Source organism: Charadrius vociferus, unplaced genomic scaffold (assembly GCF_000708025.1).
Source record: "Charadrius vociferus isolate BGI_N301 unplaced genomic scaffold, ASM70802v2 scaffold202, whole genome shotgun sequence".
Lineage (NCBI taxonomy): Eukaryota > Metazoa > Chordata > Aves > Charadriiformes > Charadriidae > Charadrius > Charadrius vociferus.
Genome location: NW_009647242.1, coordinates 1922710 through 1943966, shown reverse-complemented (window position 1 = coordinate 1943966; position 21257 = coordinate 1922710). Strand labels below are relative to the sequence as shown.

At 37.5% G+C, this 21257-nt stretch overlaps 1 protein-coding gene across 1 annotated transcript in view; it reads right to left on the bottom strand.

The window, feature by feature from the left end:
* The window catches only part of PTPRM (protein tyrosine phosphatase, receptor type, M), a 379063-nt gene that overhangs the window by 178742 nt on the left and 179064 nt on the right, over positions 1–21257 (bottom strand). The window contains exons 12-13 of the mRNA XM_009879983.1: positions 3245–3518; positions 2052–2088 (exon numbers count right to left, since the gene is read on the bottom strand). Of these exons, the coding sequence (XP_009878285.1) occupies positions 2052–2088; positions 3245–3518 (311 nt within the window). The remainder of the gene's footprint in view (positions 1–2051; positions 2089–3244; positions 3519–21257) is intronic.

Genomic DNA, 21257 nt, shown 5'->3' with positions numbered 1-21257 from the left:
AGCAGTCAGAGCAGCCTTTGTTTCCTGGGGCACAGGCAATATGAATCTTGTACTAGGCTGTTTGGGGGTGTGTGGACAGAAGGGGAGGTGAACGGGAGAGGACAAATCTCTGTCTTGTCCCACTGCAGGTGTGGTGACTTCTGATCTACAGACATTAAGCATTTTTGCTATTTTTTCTAGTCCATATGTGGGAAGCCCGAAGAGGGCACAGAAATCTGATTTTCCCTCAAGTATCTCTGTTAGATCTAAAGGGAAAAAATCTGTACAGACAGGTATGATTAGTATCATATTAAAATATGTCATGGTCTCCATTTATTTTTTTAAGTTAAAGTAGTTTAAAAATATACATATGTTCAGTTTATAAGCATGGAAATCAGTGCTTTACAGAAGCCACCCAAGAAAGTTTTGCACCAGGGACTATAAATGCCATTGAGGACATCTCTGGTTTCAAAGTCCTCACAACACCCTCTCACATTATTTCACAAGCTTCACAAAGGTACCACAAAGAATTCAGAAACATGCTTTCAAAACAGAAATGTATGGAGATTTGTTTAAAATAAAAGCTGCATTTCTCATATGTCCATTGCCAAATGGGTTAGCTCAAAGTAGCTTGTTGCTATGGGAGCTATTCCAATCCATAAAGTTACCCTTGCTTCTCAAATGAGAGAGTAAGATTTTTCAGTCAGTCAGGTAATTGAAATAGTTTAACATCCATTAGTGGTTAGGAATACAAATCTTCAAATAATTTAAAATCCATTCCTCTAATCACCTACTATGATTTCTGAGGTAATGTAGTCCACTCCTGGTATCACTGAAGCTACTGGAAAACATCAACACAGGATTCCCCTTGAATGTGGAATTAATCTCTCATCTATATTTTATTGGGTTTTACGTTAGATATTTGAAAATTTCCTATGGTTTAGCAATCAGTCAGTAAATGAGAATTAAAACTGCTTCCTTTGGTTGGGGAAACAAAAAACCCCAACAAAACAGGAAACAGTTCAAAGTGCCATAATAACTGTATTTTTCACATTAGCAAGGATCCAGCCTTTCAACAGAGGCAATTGTATGCTAACATTTCTGTTACTTTTAAGTAATGAGATTCTCGTCCATCCTATTTAGATTTAGTGGTGGTGGTAATGGAATTGTGAAGTCTACATGCGAAGAAACTCATGGTGGAATCAGTTACGTTAGAGATAGTCACTATGGGACATGCATGATCTCCCACAAGGAACAGTGGTACAAGGATGAAGTAGTTTTTGTGTCATACTCTTACCAGGTGCCCAAATCGCAAAGTGGTATTACCTGTTGCTACTCACAGCACTTTCCTTTTCCTCTCTTACAGTCTCCAAATAATCATACTATCCCCTCACTTCTTTTTCAGGCCTTGAAGCTGCCACAAGCTAGAGGTACTAAAAAGGTGAGACCACAAAGACAACCTCAGACAGATCCTAGCCTCCAAAGCTCCATATATCAGCAGCATGTTTATCTTTTCCTGTTTGGGGATCAAACGTACAGCTAGCACTGCCTCAATTATACAAACTTGTCTCACAAATGGTAGTATCACATGCTGGCAGTCCAATAAATGTAGCTGATCTGTACCATGAAAATGAAGAACAAGATTTCTCCACTTTTCTTTTATAAAGCAATTAAGATAAGATAATTGCTTACAAGTAAGGGGTAATTTTTCACCATGAATGTATAAGCAGCTAGTATGCACTCTGCAACTGGCAATTTTACAATTCTACTATATATAGAAAAGTCAAGAATATTTGTTGTGAGATCATATAAAAACCCACAGAATATATTTTAAAAACCCTGTGTTCAAGGACCCAACTAAAAATGGGCAATATGTTTATTATTAAAAACAAACAAACAAACAAACAAACTTCCTAAATCTCAGCCAGAGACACAAATGAATCATTTAAAATTCTGTAATAGGTTTAGTGGTGCCTTTTGGCAATATAAACACTTCTGAAAGTTTGCAAAGACCATGTGAGGGAAAGGCCAGCAGGCTGAAATACAGAATACATGACATAATATGAACATACCTTTTGTGGCTACCCTGACGCAGTCGATTTTGGTTTCCTGTGTCAAATAAAGAGGAAAAAGGTCACATCTTGTGTTTCTAAGCAAAGAAAGTCATCCATGATTCTATTCTTAAAAGCACTGATAAAATGTCAGAGAAGTGTTCATTTAATGTGCCTCATTACATATTTAACCGTTTATTAAGCAACTCCAATGTGCTTTCATTATATGGAGAAACACTGCTTGGGTATGGTACATAAAAATTTCACTTAAGATTTCTCTAAAAGTAGAAAATATGTGAAGGATATTCACAAGAGCACAGGCAAGTGTGCAGCTTTTTTTTTTTTTTTTTTTTGCTTTGGCAATATAATGACCTTGGGAGAATTTTCTTTTTCTTTCAGATAGTATAGTTTGAGGCATCATGCTAGACAATTTTAGAAAGAAAAAATAATCAATGGTGTTTCACATTTCTGCACTGTCAGTGCACTGTGAAAGAGGGACCATTATGGTTTCTGGCAGAAAACATTTCCAGGCTGTCAGCACAGACAGCCAAAGCTTATCAAGAATTGAAGGGCTCTGGGTAGGTCTGTCCAGGAAATGAAAAACAATTCCAGGAAGAATTAGCCCAACGAAACTTGATCTGTGAAGACCTTCTTACACACTTTTCATTTTAGTTCCATCTACTTATTTTTCTTTTACTGTTTGCAGAAAGGTGAAAAAAAAAAGTGGTTTCTAATTCAGTCAGGGCAACCAAATAAGAAAATGGGAGTTCAAGACATTACAAACTAAAGTAATGGGACTGGACAGGCCAAGACAGATGTGCTAAAATCCACAATCAAGTTTGGCTTAGACTTAACGGAAGAAATCACAACACTCTCCTCTTCAAGTAAAAAAACAAGAACAAAACCAAAAAAAGACAACAAGCCAGTCAAACACGCTCATTGGACAGCTTTTAGATAATGCAACAGAATGCTAACATACTACTTTGCTTACTCACTATAGACAAAATGTGCTGTTTTCCCCTCGTCTTTCCTGTAACCTTTAATCATCAAGCGATACCGTGTAAGGAAAACTGTTATTTTTTAAACTCGGTGTGTTACATTGCACAGTTACTTCATTTTCTCATTAGCAACTGAATTGGGAATCTTGCTAGTTGGTGCCAATCATCTACCTACACACAAATACTGTATAAAACCCCACCTGTCATAAGACTTACCCCATTGGCTCTGCTCGCAGCTTGAAAATAGATGCTGTAGCTCTTATGAGGAAGAAGAGGAGTGTTCCAGAAACCACTGTAGGTTTTGTTGTCACCAATAGTAAAAGGCTGAGCAGCTTGTAAACCATTGGCTGGAAACTCTGCAGCAAAGTAGTACTGGGAATTCAAAAGTGAGGCATTCTGGAAATGAATGGGCACTGGGTAGCACTTCAGGATTTCAGTTGTCTTTTTGGTTCTCCGTGGGCGTTCTTCTTCAACAACTATTTGATAGACGCTAAGGGTGTAGAAAGGAAAGAAGAAAAGAAACGCAAGGGTAATTTTAAAACTCGGGCAGTCAACTCATTCTGAAACCATAATAGCATACTAGTATTTATGAAGAAAAAGAACTGTTAAAATCAAAGGACATAGGGAGAAAACGTCATTACGCAATTCAGGTGTAAGAATTTGTGGAATGGATTCATGCTTTCAAATGAATTCATTTTGTTTTGGAAAAACAAAATCAGCCATACACACCACAGCTTTTCATATAGCAAATGCACAGAACACTTCCTTGTTCAAACTTTTGTGCAAAAAAAGCTTGCTTGATTAGTGTTAAAATGTAGAATTAAGTATTGTTTTGTTCACAGAAGTAAGTATAAAGTTATAGATTCCATCCTCTAACCTGTCTAAATGAAATGAAATGAGTAGTAAGATAAAAATGAAGAAATAAACTGCAAAGAGATGGGGAATATTATTTTCTTAACTGTTGACATTATAACTATTTATAAAAGCACACAGAGTCTTTTAAAATTTTGGTGGCCTATTGATTGTTACTGAGCAAGAATAAAACAGGTTTTAATGAAAGTCATTCTTACTCAGCAAAGCACTTTTACACATCTTAGAGATAACCATATTTAAGTGTTTCTGCATTCTGCAAAGCAATTCAGTTTGTACTTGCATTCTTTGCTGTACTGGGACCTACAGGGAACAGTCCATCCTTCTCCACTGTAAAGGTGCTATGGACATTCTAGTGGGAACAAAGAAATTGTGCTTTCTGCTGTATATGCAAATAGTGTAATCATTATACCCTTGCAGTTGCTGTAAAAGCCTGAGTCAGTGCTTTCAAATTTGTGAAGTGGGAAGTCCACGTCTCTAAAGAGGACCAGCTTGCAAGTTTATTGCTTCACTGGGGGCCAGTGATTCTTAATCACTATTTGTCTCTGGGAATCTTGAATCCCGGTAAGCAAGTCAGTGTAGGTAACAGATGTTAAAGCGGCAATGTCTCCACATTTTTGCACATCATCTACATCTAATAACAATTTCTGATCTTTCAAGTTGATAATTCATAAAAAGCAGCAATCTGTGGGTAGGGTATGTTGCTTAAAGATGAAATATCCACACAGCCTTCTGACATGTTGTTCCCACTCTGTCATCTGTCAGCAGATGATTATGTTTACAGAAGATTCTGCCCTAAGTATAGGGACACATGGGCTTGGCTCTGCAGGTCTCAGTCTGGACCCAACAGGGCTTATTGTCTTAGTCATATCACTGCACAGCTATGGCTATTCCACTTCCGAAAGCAAATCTGGTTTAAAAATAAAAGAGAAGTCTTTGTGCAGTCACCACGCCACTGAGCTCCTGCACCTGCTGGGGCTCTGCTAGACTCAAGCTGCGTTGACTGTTAGCATAGACCTCTCCAGCTCTTGCACTCTCTGGAGCCTTACTGACTCGGTGCACAACCACAATAACATCCTACTCCTACACTCAAGCTGCCTTTGCATGTTTAGATAATGCGGAATGCTTGAATGATACCCATCAGTGAAACTGTTCAAGGCCAGGTTGGATGGGGCTTTGAGCAATCCAATCTAGTGAAAGATGTTCCTGCTTATGGCAGGGAGAGTGGACTAGATGATCTTTAAAGGTTCCTTCCAACCCAAACCATTCTATGACTTCATGATTCTATGACAGCACAATGCTAGGTCTGCAGAGCCTTCACAGCTGAGTATCACCAAGAGGCAGAAGAACGCCAATTATCTGGGCCATCTTACTGTTTTTGTACCAGATTTGCTGATCATGTGCAGCAGACCCTGTTCACTATGGTTTTAGATCGAGCATCTCTAGTAGGAGATGCTGCACTTCCTATGCTCACAAAAAATGCTCAGAAAGCTACCACTGAGAACGCTTAATACCTCTTCTGCCTAATGTAGACTTTCACCACAGTGGACATTTAGTTTAATGTTAAGACACTTAAATTTAAGTGTCTTCATGAAGATGTCTATACATCTGTAAACTCCCGTTACAGTCACTGGAGAGCTATTCAGGCACTGGAGAGCTATTCAGGCAACAATCTTCAAGACCTGACAAGCGAGGAGGTGTCTACTTTTGGGTCAACCTAATCGCTTTCTAGGCTCCACTGACTAAATATTCAGCTCACATGTAGACATCTACAAAGGGACACCCAAATTTAGATGTTTTAATCTGATGCTGAACCACACGCAGAAATCAAACCATGTATAAGTAAAATTTGGTACTGCCAGGAAGACAAAAAAATGTCTTGAAGGTCCACTTGAAGGCCACTGTCTCTACATTTTGCAGTTCTGTACAACAAAGTCTACACATCTAGCAGAAAGATTTTCATTACTTAATTCCATGCTGAGTAGTAAATGAAGGTCAATACATGGCAACCTTTCTTTGATCCTATGAGAATTGATCTGTAAAAACTAGCCATGAAATATCTAAGCTTAAAAATTAATCACTGTCATTACAATCTTGTTTTTTCTCTTCCAAATCAATGTTTGACGTGATTTTAGCAGTTAGTTTTCTCGAACAAAACACAGCTGCTTAGAACTGGGATTCCAAGCTACTTTGAAGAGTGTGCTGCCTCCTCTAACTACTAATTTACAGTGAATCTACAAAAAATAACTGTTTGTGAATTTAAATGGAGTATCGGAAAGAAAGTAGAAGGTGATGTAAACATCTGCTCTTGCATGGTAGTGAAGCTGGATAGACTTGCCTAATACCACAGCAGAGATAAGAATCCCTCAGTTTCACTAAAGCATGATGGATAGCAAACTAAGTTATTTGGCTGTCACCTTCAGGAGAGTATTGTTACCTTTTTTTATTGCAGCAGGGCTGAATATAAGAGGGACCTCTGACCAGACAAGGTAGTATGACCTGTCTCAGTACTGCTTGAAATGAGGATTCTTTTCATTTTTCACTCAGTGATTAAAGCTAAAGATTGTAGATATTTTAGAAACAAATCTGTCATTAAAATGGTCCTTTTCCTCTGGCAAATTCACGTTAGTTATACTACATGCACTATTCCTTGTATATTACATTTTAAATGCCTGCCATCTATTCATCTTCAGATACATTAAAGAAAGAACTAAGTTGACTAGAGCGATTTCAAACTCAAAATGTCTTTTCATCCTTTCTCCACAAGACAGATTAGATTTGCAAGCATCTAAACCTCAAATCTATTTGCTCTTTAATAATTTAAGCACTGAAAGGTCAAGCAGCTCTTTTCTGTTCCCCTTTATCAAAGTCCAAGTGCTAATGAAAAATAACTAAATCCTATCTGCTGCCCAATTTCCACACACTGCTATTTCTCTGATGAAATTAACACATTATAAGCACCTGGGTCAATGGAAACATGACAGAACTTTATGAGTGATACGTTTTACATTTGTACAAATGAGATCATCTTGCTAATGAATTTTACAAAATTACCCCAATTACAATTATAATCCAAGAGCTTCCTCTAATTCTTACTGTTAAAATTGCTTTCTTTAATATGTAACAGCTGAATTGCCTACGCTGAAAAGGGTTCAAGCTTAGTGAATTAAGCTAGGACTGTACCAGGACTCTCTTATTCCTCTTAGGTATTAGTCAGATTTCCTGCTTGTTTGAATTTGCATTATTCCTTTTCCACACCTCTACATTTCAGAGAATAAAGTCTTCCTACCTGTAATCCAAAAAATAAAATCTACACTACAGCGAAAGGTGCCGAAAGCATATTGGCTATTGGTAGAACTTAAATTGATCTTTCTGAAGGAAAAAAAAAACCCGTAATTAAAGTTTAATTCACATTATGCAGTTTTACTATAGAATTCCAATACCTTGGAAATTGAACAGAAAATCTACTTTTATACAGATTGAAACTTACTGTTGCATCAAGAAAGGAACACATGGGAATTATTTTTAACTTAGAATTCAAATATTTCAAATTTGAAGATTAAAAAAGGTGTCTGGGAAAAGAAAAAAATTGATGTAATTTTTATGCTACTTTTTATTTAACAATTCCAAACCAGTTCCAAATTTAAATGATTATGCAGAGATACTGATCTGAACATAATAAAGACTGTAATTTTGGTTAGAAATTAGACATACCAAGCTTCTCAGATATTTACTGAAATTGGGTTGCTTAAATTAGAATGGTCTGTCAATGTCTGCTATATATACCGAATTTTTTCAGAGTTGAAAAAAAGACATGAAAGAAGAAAGAAAATGTGTTAACACAGTAGTCAAAGGTGCTGAGCATATTTAGACAAATTAACCAAACAATTCAAACGAAGACTTAAGTGAATATCTATTCTTAAGTATATGAAATGATGGGTTTTAGTAACTTGTGGAATCAGGACATTATTCCACATTACTGGAATGCAGTAAATCAAATTTTAATTAATCAAAGTCTCATCTAAAGAAACAAAATAATTTTCCTAGAAGAGCCTATCGGATACAAGCATGGACTTCAGGATTCTTAATACAGAAGCCTTTAACATGGACAGTCTAGATAATTATCAGTTGAAACATGAATTTATAATTACATCTCCATCAAAAGTAATTGCAAACCAAAACCAAAGGGAAAACGAGCTTCATTGCTTCATTATTGAAATTTGTGCTCTATTTTTTTCTCTTAAACAGTCTTGATGCTTCACCTAACTGAAAGCAATTCATTGAAGCCATAAAAAAAAGTTGTAAAATTTATTCTAGAGAAGAAAGATGGCCTAAGGACCTGAATCTAGACTAAGATTATCTGAATTTATATACTAGTCTTAATATAACTGTTGTGTGTGATCCTATGCAAGTCAATTAAATCTTTTCTGCCTCAGTTCTCCAGCTGTAAAATGAGAATGGCAAAGTTTCTGATTCTCTCTGACCTGCTTCAACTGTTCAAAACTAAAACCTCTTCAAGACCATCTTTTCTATTATCCTTTTTTTTTTTTTTTTTTCCCTGGGAAATGTGCAAAGCCTGAAAAGCTGTTCAGCTCCACTAACAGTGCCCTGATCAGCTCTGTAAACTGCTGGGCTATTTTTGCAGACTGTTTATGGTGACACTGTAGAGTGAAGTTTTCTGCTCATTGTAGTAAGCTGCTTCTTAGTCTCGTGCTTTATTATAAACATACGCAACTGGTCCTTTTTATAGATCTATTTCTGTATGTCAACTTCCATGCTCACTTTGTTTTAATGATAAACAGTCACACAATAGAATAACCTTTAATCTACACATTGACCATTATTTTAGTTACTTATTCCCATACTTCTATTGTACTGGCATTCAAGTCATAAGCACTTTTTAAAAATATCAGTTGTTTCGTTCATGTTTTGCATCCAGAGTTTCATGTATCTTTGCCTCTCATATGTTAAGTAAATATTTTATTATTTAACACTGTATCTTTAAAAAGACACAATATTTAGACTATTTTTTTATATTATCTGCAACAGAACTTCCTCTTCATCTCTGTCATCAGTTGCTTCTGACACGTTCATAACATGTCTACATGAATTGACATTGGATATTTTAATCTGTTTCTTCCTGCCCTTATATTGCACTGGATTCTTGTAATTCATCCTGTAACTTGAAATTTTACAGTACTAGAAATTATATGGAAACCATATCTTGAAATGGAAAAGGGAAATTACTCTTTAAAGGACAGAAATGAATAATTTATGGTTAGCAGGCAAATAGAAGAAGGCTACAATAAATTGCCACTAACTCTCCTACTACTGAGTAGAGTCTGTATATTTATTATAGGTGGCATTAAAACAAAGGTGATAATGACAGTCCCCGATTTATCACGTGTCTCACCATCATAGCTACATAGGCTTTGCCAGTGGGTTAGGAGTTCTGGCAACACATAATATATACTGAATAAAATATACTCCATGTGCAGTCATTTTCAGTACAGATGTGAAGCCAGAGAACCAACTGAACAGTAGTCCTGACCCTCTGACCACTGCAGAATTTTGCACATTTTGTCCAAGGGGGAAGCAGACACTGTTCAACTGTGTTTTGCCTGCATACCACACAGAGACCATTGCTATATTCAAGATCAGCACTTACAGGCTGAAAGAACTGGTTGCAGTAATAATTGTTCCTAGGGAGGGTATGGTCTCTGGACAAGGGCAGTCTGAAAGAACATAAAATGGGTAGTTTATTTGGGAGGGCTGACTTTTCTTGTCCAAGCATTAGAAATGAAGTAATCTGTATGAGTTTGGAATTTTTTAAATATTTTTTTTGAGAGTGAATTGGCATTGTTACAGATGGGATAGGGATTAGGTCAATGACTCCATAAACTCTTAAGTTTAAGTTTATAAACTTAAGAGTTTATGGAGTAGAATTAAGACTAAGGAGGTTTTGACTAGCAAAAGGACAAAGGAGTATACCTACTGGTGATGGAGAAGCCTGTTCAAGCTAGTCCCCTCTATTTCAGGAACGTTTTATTTGGAAGATTAGAGATTTTCTGGGCTTTAAGCAAAATACAGCCTTGCCTGCCATAGCTTCCAAAATGAGAAAAAAAATGAAGCAGCTTAAAAAAACCCAAACAACTCCTTCTATGAACGTTAGCTTCAGACATGAAAATACAGAACTTACAATAAAGAAAAAAAACCCAGACCAAACAAAACCTCCAAATCAAGGCTACTGTACCAATGCCAACAATGACGCAAGCATTGTTAAAGTAATATACTAAGATCAAATTTATTAAGGGGAAAAAGAAGGTGAACTAGGCAATGTTGCAAATCATACTGGCAACACAGAAGCAATCAAAATTCTTGCAACTGTTCATATTTAAGTGCTTGACATACCAGTGTTAAAGGTGTATTGCCTTTTCGTTTTGCGAGTGAAGGGAGTCTTAAATCCCCATAACTTTTTGTTTGCATCTGTACTTGAAGTCAGAAAGTTTTATGCAAACAAAAGTTCCACAGTCTTTGGCAGGTTCCTAAGTCTGCGGGACAATTGGTTGGTGCTTCCAAAGTGTAGGAAAGGGACTAAGAAAAGATAATATTTTGTGCTAACAGCTTGTTGAAACTTGAATAGAATGATTTTACTTCCACACCTGGCTTTATTTACTGGCTTTGCAAGTCAAGAGATAAGTCTAGTTAGATTCTCTGAGGCAGGGTCTGTCTTCGTTCTCAGGAAACAGTATTTTTGGCACCTGAAATTTCCAGCCCACGGGAAAAGTCAAACTGGAGAAAGCTGCAAATCTTTCTGAATCAGACCTGGAGTGAACACAAGAGGGACTAATATTATACAGCATCTCCATTGTCATGCAAGGAGCCCTATTTCTCAGATCAATCAAAGCAGAAATACCTAAACAGCTGTAAAGGAGGAGATAAGACAGCTTAGGTTAACCCCTAGAGATACTGCCGAATGTAAACTCTCAGGTGTCATAATAAGCTTTATCTTCACAGACCCAAGTCCATTGGGGAACAGTATCTGTTTTTTAACCTAAAACTCCTAAGCTGCTTTGTGACTGCCCAGCTCTTTCGTATGGACCCTCTCAAAGACTTAAAAGTCTGTATTTACAATGGGGATTTTCTGGGAAAAATACATCCTAGCAAACCTCTCCTTACCATTCCTATGGCTTTATACAGGAAACCCCAACAGTTCTCATATGGGGAGCATTATGTCACTGCAAGTTAAAGATATTTTGCTTGTTCTTTCCTCCGAGGACAGTTAGCAGGGGAGTATATGACAATGCCTTCAATTCCTTTGAGAAGGAAAACAGTTGCTACATAATACCATAATTGTAGAAAAGTCAGATGGGCTCTGAAAGTAGTAAAGCAATGGCCACCATAAGTTCATCATGGATTTAAATACTTTTTTCCAAACACAGAAGAACTGATAGATTTCTCTTTTGTGAGTTTAGACTCCCTAGGACTTAAGGCAAACACGAGAGCCTGGACTCCAAAAATTCTTAGAAGAAAATCTGCAAGAAAGGAAAAGGAGACAATGACGCACGCTCCTTCCACCTTCCAGTGTTCAAATGGGTGCCACCGCGTCCCAATGACACAGTGTATTTAATTTTTTGCCTTATCTTGATCTTAGAGGATTTCAGCACACTACATCAGGGGCAGAGAATGTCCAGCAGATCTTCAGCCATGTAATGGCAAGCAATCATGTACCATTCATGAAATGTTTCTGCCTTTAGATTCAATTATCATAAATGATGACTCAAAATATCACTTTGTTTTGTTAGTAAATGAATCAGAGAGAGAAGGAGAGAGAGAGAAAAAAAAAAACCTTTAAGGATTTCAGTTTGTAATACTTTTGGTTTAGAAGCATAATAAAAGAATGCCAACAGATAAGTGGTAGTAGATAATCTGGATTCCATTTTACAATATATAGCATGCTGATGGACTGCAGTTTTAACTTTGACCAGTCCATCCCGTGCAAAAATCAATAAATTCAATACATATGCTAACATAGCCTTCAAAGCAAGTTTTAGTTTACTACTGAAACAGTGTATTAAAATTGATAAGAACCATTTGATCAACACATATGTAAGTGACGTTTAGACACAATGCCAACAATTGTGGCACAAGAGACTGCTCTGCTGTTAACTGAGATTCACTGACTGGCAAAGGAATCACAACTGTGCTCTCAACCCCTCCAACCCCCCAAATCATTGATAAATATTGATGATTTTTTTTTTCTCCCTGGGTATACAGCCCCACGGTTAATTATTTCTAATTATTTAAATACTGGTGCCCAACTAGGCCTTGGGAGCAATACTACCATAATGGTACGCAAGAGCAAGAGACTGTCAGAATTGCGACAAACAGGATGACAAGGATGCAACTGTATCTCCACAACTGTTACATACGTTTCTACACCTGAAATTCCTTAATCCTGAAATAAATTTTCCCTACCCCCACTCTCCCAAGGCTTACTATTATTCTCTGCTGATACCATCAAATTGATGAAGGACAGTGTATTAGCAACTCTCCATACTTCAAAATAACCACATAATTCTACCTTTTTTTTCTATAAAGATAAGCATATGCATACCTTTGTCATTTTGAATGTAAAGTTTTTCATTATTATTACTATTGCTGAAAAGTGTTCTAAAACATTGAAGGCCACAAAAAAACCTATGAACCCCTATGAAGGGGTTTTCTGAACCCCTTACAACCTCTCAGTGGCTTGTGCTCTCCGTACTTAATATGGACTCACGTATTTGGATGCATTTTCTTCAAACTCACAAATGTCAAGAAAATATGCAGATTTTGTACATATTCTGTAGTTCTGCACAGAATAAAGTGAGCGCAAAATGAAAATAAAATTAAACCTACTTATAATGGTCATTTTCTACAGGTGTAAGTAATACAAGGCAAGAGAGCATTTGGCTCTATATTAATAAATTCTCTCAGCTACTAACTGTATTAGCTGGACAAGCAAAAGACATCCTTAGTTATAGATGTCCCCTAATGTGCTCCACACTGCATCAATGAGATCTAGCTACTGAATACAGACTGCAAATGACAAGCTAAGGAAGGCACCGGAGATTTGGCAGTGTATTTATATTTTTTGTAGGAAAAGAAATGTTTAGAGTGAAGAGACTGTAAGGATGCATTTAAATAGTTTTAGTTTGCAGATAAGTAACTGCGCATGTGAAAAGAGAAAGAAAACTGAGCAAACAAAAGCAGAAAAGGACTGAAAAAATTAAGAATACAAAAGATTACACAGGGTAGGAATGTAAAGAAGAAAATAAAAGGAAAATAAAAGAACAGATAATATATTGAAAACAGGTTGAGATGTATGATCACCTTCAATAAACAAGAAGTGAAAGAAAAAGCAGTAGGAGAAAAGATAAAATAAAAATAAAGTCTATCTAATGCAGATATACTTTAAACAAAGCATTTTGCAACAACTTAGTCAGCTACTTTTTATAAATTACATGCAATATGTTTGTAAAAGGTGTTTGATTCCTAAGGGGAAATCATGCTTGACCAACCTGATAGCCTGCTACGATGGCATGACTGGCTGGGGAGATGAGGGGAGAGCAGTGGACCTTGTCTACCTCCACTTCAGCAAGGCCTTTGGCACTGTCTCCCGTAACATCCACATAGGTAAGATTAGGAAGTGTGGGCTAGATGAATGGACAGTGAGGTGGATTGAGAACTGGTTGAATGGCAGAGCTCACAGAGTTGTGATCAGTGGTGCAGAGTCCAGTTCGAGGCCTGTAACTAGTGGTGTTCCTCAGGGCTCAGTACTGGGCCCAGTCTTGTTCAACATATTCATCATCCTCCCCCTCTACTCTGTCCTGGTGAGGCCACATCTGGAGTACTGTGTCCACTTCTGGGATCCCCAGTTCAAGAAAGATGGAGAACTACCAGAGAGTCCACCAGAGGGCTATAAAGATGATGAAGGGACTGGAGCATCTCTCTTATGAGGAAAGGCTGAGAGACTTGGATCTGTTTAGCCTGGAGAAGAGAAGGCTGAGAGGGGATCTCATCAATGCTTGTAAGTATCAAAAGGGTGGGTGTCAAGAGGACTGTTTTCAGGGGTGCCCAGTGAGAGGACAAAGGGCAATGGGCACAAACTGCAACACAGGGAATTCCATCTCAACATGAAGAAAAACTTCTTCATTTTGAGGGTGACAGAGCACTGAAACAAGTTACCCAGAGAGGTTGTGGAGTTGTCTTCTCTGGAGATATTCAAAACCCTAGTGGATGTGTTCCTGTCCAACGTGCTCTAGGTGAACCTGCTTTGGAAGGGGGGTTGGACTAGATGATCTCTGAAGGTCCCTTCCAACCCCAACCATTCTGGGATTCTGTGATTTCACAACTATATTATTCAAACACTTTTTACAAACATATTGCATGTAATTTGTTAAATCACTATATTTCATAATACAGTTATGGAATCACACCATATACTTTTATAAGATGGGGGCAGGAGGGAAATTGTTTATTCAAGAACGACTGCTACAAGATCTCTTTACAGTCATGATGATCTACTGAGTATTTTTTTAAATGCTCTACCAAATGATACTTGGCTTCTTCCATAAATAACTCTGGTATACATAACTGATAGTCTTTCTAATAGGTATGCCATCATTATATTTTTGGCAAACATAAAGCTTCTCTGCTGCTATCTCTTTCATGTATATGGGACAACAACATCCCATTTAGATTGATCCAGTACCGGGTTCTTTAACTGCTATTTGAAACAGAAGATGCTTCAAAGCTTTATAAATAGACTAACACACTACAAGTTTTACAGCGAGAATCCCATCTATGTTCCACATGTTATCTGTGATACCCAGGTCCCACTCTCAATATGCTCAGCTCAGCTCCTTTTAGCATTTCGCAAATAATTGGCTGGAAAAGAGGCATGCCTTTTCTGTGGGTGCTTCTGGGTTACATATGAGCTTGCTGGTGTGGGAATTGTAGCTCTCTACTAACAGACCAAATGAAATGAACTAACTAGTTCATATGGTAACACAGCCTGTCTTCAGCAGAGATGCTAATCTGGGTCTTTCCTCTGTACCTAGAGATTCCAAAATTTGGGAGAAACTTACTATTTATGAAACATTTAAAGTACTTCACATGTGCTTGAAAATCTCCAAGAGGTTCAATATTAATGAGGGAAGGAAGGAACATTCGGACAGGTGAACAGTATGATACATAAGCTTTGTTTTCTTAGGAAACTAGGATAAAATCAGGTGTAAACTTTAACTTAGTTATGTTCTAGAAAGTTTAATTCTTATCTTGGATATGTTATATTGCACACACAAACCAAGGAGTACTTCCTTTCTTCATTTTACCAGTGAACAAGTTTTATTCCTACTGAGTATAAGGGCTCAGTCCCTCTAGACACCAGATACTATTGATCTCACTCCACAAGGCTTTACGCTCTTAATTTAAAGTCCAAGTAGAAGGATCACTACCTTAAATGATGCTGGTCAAAACAGAACTAACCTAAGGCTTCTTGTTCTCCAGGGCTTTGAGACTGACTTCACTACAGAGCAGTATAAAATAGGGATGCCTCCTATTTCCTTTATGGTCTGCTCACAACATGGCTTTAAAATGAAAGAAACACAGGGATGGATTGTGAGGATAATAACTCCACAAAATATTCCACAAAGCCACTATTGGGAGATCTTCTGATGGGCATCATGGAAGAGGTGAGTAAAAAAAAATTAAATAATTCTCACCAGACAGTTAGCTATACATATAACTGCTTGTTACGACACTCCTCACCATTGCCAAGTTGTTCATAGCCACGCACAGTTATCTTTTCCTCTTTTCCTTTAGAAAGGAAAATGCTACTTCCATTTATTTTAATTTCAGAGATAGGAATGGAGAGAGCATGATATATTGACTTGCAGAAAGCTACACAGATTGTCCCTACCCGAACCAGAAATAAAACCATGCTCCCATCTGCCTCGAGCTTCAGTGCTGTATCTTCTAGGCCATCCTTCCTACCACAGTAAGACTGTGGTTTTCAGTAACCAGAAATACACTGTAATTCCTCTCCTGGCCATCTGACTAGGCTTAGCTCCTCTTCATCTCTACAACAGAGTCTCCCTTGGGGAAGATGGGCCTACTCATTATCTGGGTGACTTTGTTGTGCACAAACAAATAAAAATGATTAAAAAAATGTTGCAGAGAGGTGTTTCAGGAGGCTATTTCTGCTGATATCAAAGAACTAACAAACCATTTCAAGTACAGAGCTTCTCTACGCTATTCTGCTGGTGACCTCTGTCTTAATTTGAGTATTTTTTCCCAGCATTCACCTGTTAAAGTAGGGAAGGAAGGAGGAAGAGTGTGAGAGGGAGGTGGGGAGAGAGGAACACAGAGGAAAAGAGGGAGAGACAGAGCGGGAGACGCAGAGAGGAAGGGAGATGGGAGGCTCTTATAATGAAAACCACCGATCATCAAAGATATCTAGGTTTAGGAAATATTTCTCTCCAACCTTGTTTCCAGTTATGTATATGGTAAGACTGCTTGCATCTTTCAAAATTTGTATTAAAAACACTTTCTTTCCATCAGAATATTGTAGAGTAAGAAAACCCCCTCAGTATGCAGTGCAGTGAAAGGAAGGCATTTTGCTTTATTCCAGTTTAAAGAACAAATAGTGTAGCAATTTGTATGCTCAGTTTTTTACATCTGTCATGTTGCGGAAGTGTTCATGCTTAGCAAACCTCAGAAAACAGTGTAACTCTTAGTACAAAAAGCATATGACCTAAGCCATTCTTGCTCATAAAATATAATAATGAAAACAGATAATAGCTGGTCTTGCACAGACAATTTTTGTTAGATGCCACACGTTTGATATAATAACACAGCGCTGAATATTTCACTCTTGTAAGTTTAATTTCTCTTTGTCCTGTTTGATCAAGATAAGATCAGTCCTAAATTGCTTTGGAATATTAGCTGGGTACCATGAATGTATTTTATATTCTCTCAACCATAACTCATTACATGGAACTTGCTCGGCATCAATAAGTCACTATCGCTTTTGTGTGTGTACGCGTGTGTGGGAGCATGCGTGTGGCTCAATACCCTGCTGCTAGGCTATTTAGTGATAAAATCTGGTATAATAAAATATTAATTACAGCTGAAAGGTTGGGTGAGAAATATGAACTCAATTACAGTCCCATATTGTGAACAAAGGGCAGGGTGAAAAAATCCTTTCGTTATAGAGGTTTGGGATAATAAAAGAACAACTAGAACATTAGACTCAAGCTGAGTGCTCCCTAAAAGGCCACCTGTTATTAATCTTCACATCAAGCATAGAATTTCAAGTAAATTAGGTCAAGATGAAAGATTTTTGCTGCTGATTTTTTTGACTTAACTAATTTAAAGATCTCTTTATCTGAGCGTTTTTTTTCTTTGATGTCATTGCAATTTCGTAATTAGAAATTTGTAACAAGCACAAGGACACAGCAATTATAATTAAAGGTTAGATATCATACACGGTATGCAAAAGGATCACCTTATATAGTACAAAAATAGATAAGAACTAGCAGTTGATTCTAAAAGTCCTTGTTTCAGTCAAATTGGCAGTTTCTCAGTCCCAAATTGTAGCAGATGTGGTCCTACCATCCTAGAAAGTGAAGTTTTTTTCAAAAAATCCCAGAAGTGGAATACAAATTGTTTTAAGACTTCTTAATAAATACATTTCTGTTCATCTGTTCGATTTACCTGAGTGTGGAGTCAGATGAATTACCACAGACTTAAAAGAATGTGACCAGATTGCAAACAAGCACAACTGTGAGCCAAAGTTAGTCCAAATCAACTCATATGACCTTGAAATCCTATGCATAGTAGTGAATCATAAGAACTAGGCAATCTTATCTATTATTGCAGGACAAAATGTGCCATTACATCATAAAATAAGATTTTCATTGTCTGAAGAACTGTGCTTTCTATTAACAGTGTTTTCTATTTCAACAAATTTTGCTGAAACTGTGGCAACATATTTTGGTACCAGGCCAGAAAACATACTTTCAATGAATTTACGTTTCTGATACTTGGAACAATGCAAAGACCATTTCAAAGCTTCTTAATCAGCTTTATGTTCTTTGCTTAATTTCTTTTTAAAAAGAACACAGAAAAAGGATAAGTTCATAAATTTGAGATAAAAATATCTTGGTACAGCAAGCGAGGTGCTTTTATAAGCCAATATTACACCATTTAACTCACCAGTTTTCAGGTTGCCAAGACCCATTTATAAAACAACTGTAAAGCATGGAAAAAGGAGTAAAGTCTTGTCACAGATTAAAATAAATTAAAGAAAGCCAAACTGTCTAAAATAATTTAGTCTAAAAAAGAACAAAGTTAGAGGGGATCTGAAGGAAATATTAAAAACTGAAAGCCATAGCAGAGCTGACTGATCCTTTCTTTTCAATTTGTTGCAGAGAAAGAAAATATTGATGCACAATGGTACTGAAGTACAGATCAACGAGGAAGAAACAAAAGGAAATTCCATCCCACTTAAATGAACAGTGTAACAGAAAGAAACACACAAACCAATATGCAACAATCTGTGAGATCGCACAGCCCATCGTATCAGAATCAGTAGTAGCATTTCTGAAAGTGTGTGCCTGACTCTGATATTCAAAGAAAGCTCACTGCTGCTTGCAAATTGTAGGTCTGCTTCTGACTAGAATGGAAAGATTCATTACAACACACTTTCAGCTTCCGCAAAGTCATTGACGGTATGAACCATTAGATTGCACTTGGTTCCTTCCTGCTACATAAGCCAGGTTGCAAAGAAGAAACTAACTAGTTATTCTTCTTAGAGATTATAACACAACGTTATTACCCAGTCTTCACAAATTAGGTAGAGAGTAGATCGTGCAAGGTCCAAATGACCAGTTCACTTGGATTCCCAAGAAAACAGGAAGGCAGATACCACCTAGCAGGGACTTTACTAGTTCTTTAAATCTACATGGGATGAATGTGTTATGTCATTTCCATTAAATAATGAGATTCAAGCATTTTTTCAAGAAATACTATACTATGTTGTTATCCTTCTACAGTGTTCACAGTTGCTGGATATAATATGATAAAACACTGGACTGGAATTAAAAGGAACGGAATAACAAAAAAAGAGGCATTCTTTGTGCAAGAGCCTGCTTGAGTGATTTCCACTTTCGAAGAAATCCAGGGTCACTTGCAAACCATGGGTTTCTTCCTCAATAGCCCTGAAGAAGATCAGCAATTACACTAAGTATAACAATAATGAAAAAATACTTTGAAAAATAATGTGATGTTCTTAAAGAACGGGAACATTTCCTCAGATTTAAATCTGTACATAAGTTATAAGATATGCTATTGCTCATTCTCCCGTATTCAACTCCCAATTTATGTTGATTATATAAGATGCTGCATCCTAAAGCAGTGGTTTTCATTCTGTTCTCTGCAAATTCCTAGGGATGCATAGTTTGCAAAAGGTAAGAAACACAAACATACAGTTTATGGATTTTAAATCGCAGCATAAAGATCTGCACGTACACTGCAATATCTTCAGGGGTTTACAACCTAAAAAAAAAGTCACTTGTACTAAGAAAAACAGTTTACAAGTAAGCAATATTCTACTTTAATATTTTCTAGTGAACCATAAACTCCTGCAATGCTGTGCCTATGCTCTGGAGAGTGTCCGTAAGGTGTGGACACTCTGCAAATGTAACATTGTTCATGTGTGGAACTATGGCAAGTTGCACAGCTCTTATTTATGAACGCAAAATAATATGCACATGCAAATTGATCAAGGAGCCCGGATATCACATAGAACTGAAGAAGTAGCATTTAGAGCAGGAGATCAGCTAATGGATTAATGACACAATGTTAACACTGAAAGAATGAGACCCTTCTATATTCTACAAAGCTGTGCACTGGAAACTCATTACTGAATTGGGAGGGGGAATTAAGCAAATAGATTAAAATGAGTGGTTTACAAGCAGAGGGAGAATGCTTATTTTCTGCCTTTTTCAAGGATGCTCTGCAACCTGCTGGTTTGTGTGCAGCACAGAAAGAAAAATATTTGCTGAGGCAGCTGAATGAATACACAAGCCAATTTCAACAAGTTTTTTGATTCAAAGCTTGAAAACTGTTTACTGCTCATTAAAGCACTCACAGAGGATATGAAGTTTTTAATCTGTTCAGCCAGGGGATACAACATGGAGCACGGAGAGACTAGCTCAAACAGATCTGCTGTGGTGGTGTAAGATGTTGTCTCACTTGTCCATGCTCTCCTTCTGCCAGACGCTATGCCTTCATGGGAGAGCTGGTGGAAAGCAGCACGTGCCTGTGCTTCAGCTGCAACTGAAACGCCTAGCGTTACCGCTTAAGAAACCCAAGGCAGACACATTTTCTCCTGCCGACTCTGCTGGGGGAGAGCAGCACCACAGCAAAAATAACCACAACAAAATTCTCATCTCTCAGTGCTATCGTCTCTTTCCGCAACTTAAATGCAGTGAGTCCTGGTCCAGCAATTTGGAAACGGAGATTATTGTCTGTGTTCATTTTCATCCTTTCTTCTCTACGAAAAGGCTCTGCAGTGCACTCTAATCAGCAGTGCAGAATGCTACAGGCAGATACAGAAAAACAGTCAGTTTTTGTGGCATTGTCCCCAGTTTCTCAGGACTTCTGTGGATAAATACAAGGCTGACCTTCTATTCTGTCAGTGAAGGTATAACTCTTCCTCCTCCCTGCACTGGGAACGACTCTGGTAGGATTAGGTGGCATAGAAACCTTGGCAGAATGACATTGTACAGCTCTTCCCACAGGAAATCTGGCCACAGATAAAAGATTCTGCACAGTTCAGGATTAGCACAACTGTTAAATACAGATGAGATTTTGGCCTTGTGCTTGTACTACCCTACGCGACTAATCTTGAAAACAGCTTCAACTCTAGATGTGAGAACACGGTTAATTCATTCGCCCTCGTCTGATTTCCCCATGGTAATTTCTCCCTAAATTCAACATTTTTGTAATGCCTTAGAGATCCTACTGCTCTCTGAGACTGTTGTAGGCTGAGGCATTTATATTGCTCCTGACTAAAGAGTTGCTGCTTTCAGTTGTAGAGCCCAGTAAGTGACTCTAATGTTTCTTTATGTCATTTAATGTAATCCAGTTGAGCAGATTAGCTTTTACTTAGCAATGCTTTAGAGTCATGATGCTTGTTGTAAATGCCAGTGATTTCCTTTCGTACTTAAATGAGCAGTGCAAAAGAAAGAAAAGTTTTCAATGTTCATGTTCAGCAAAATGAATACCCTTTCAGCACCCAGTATGGCAA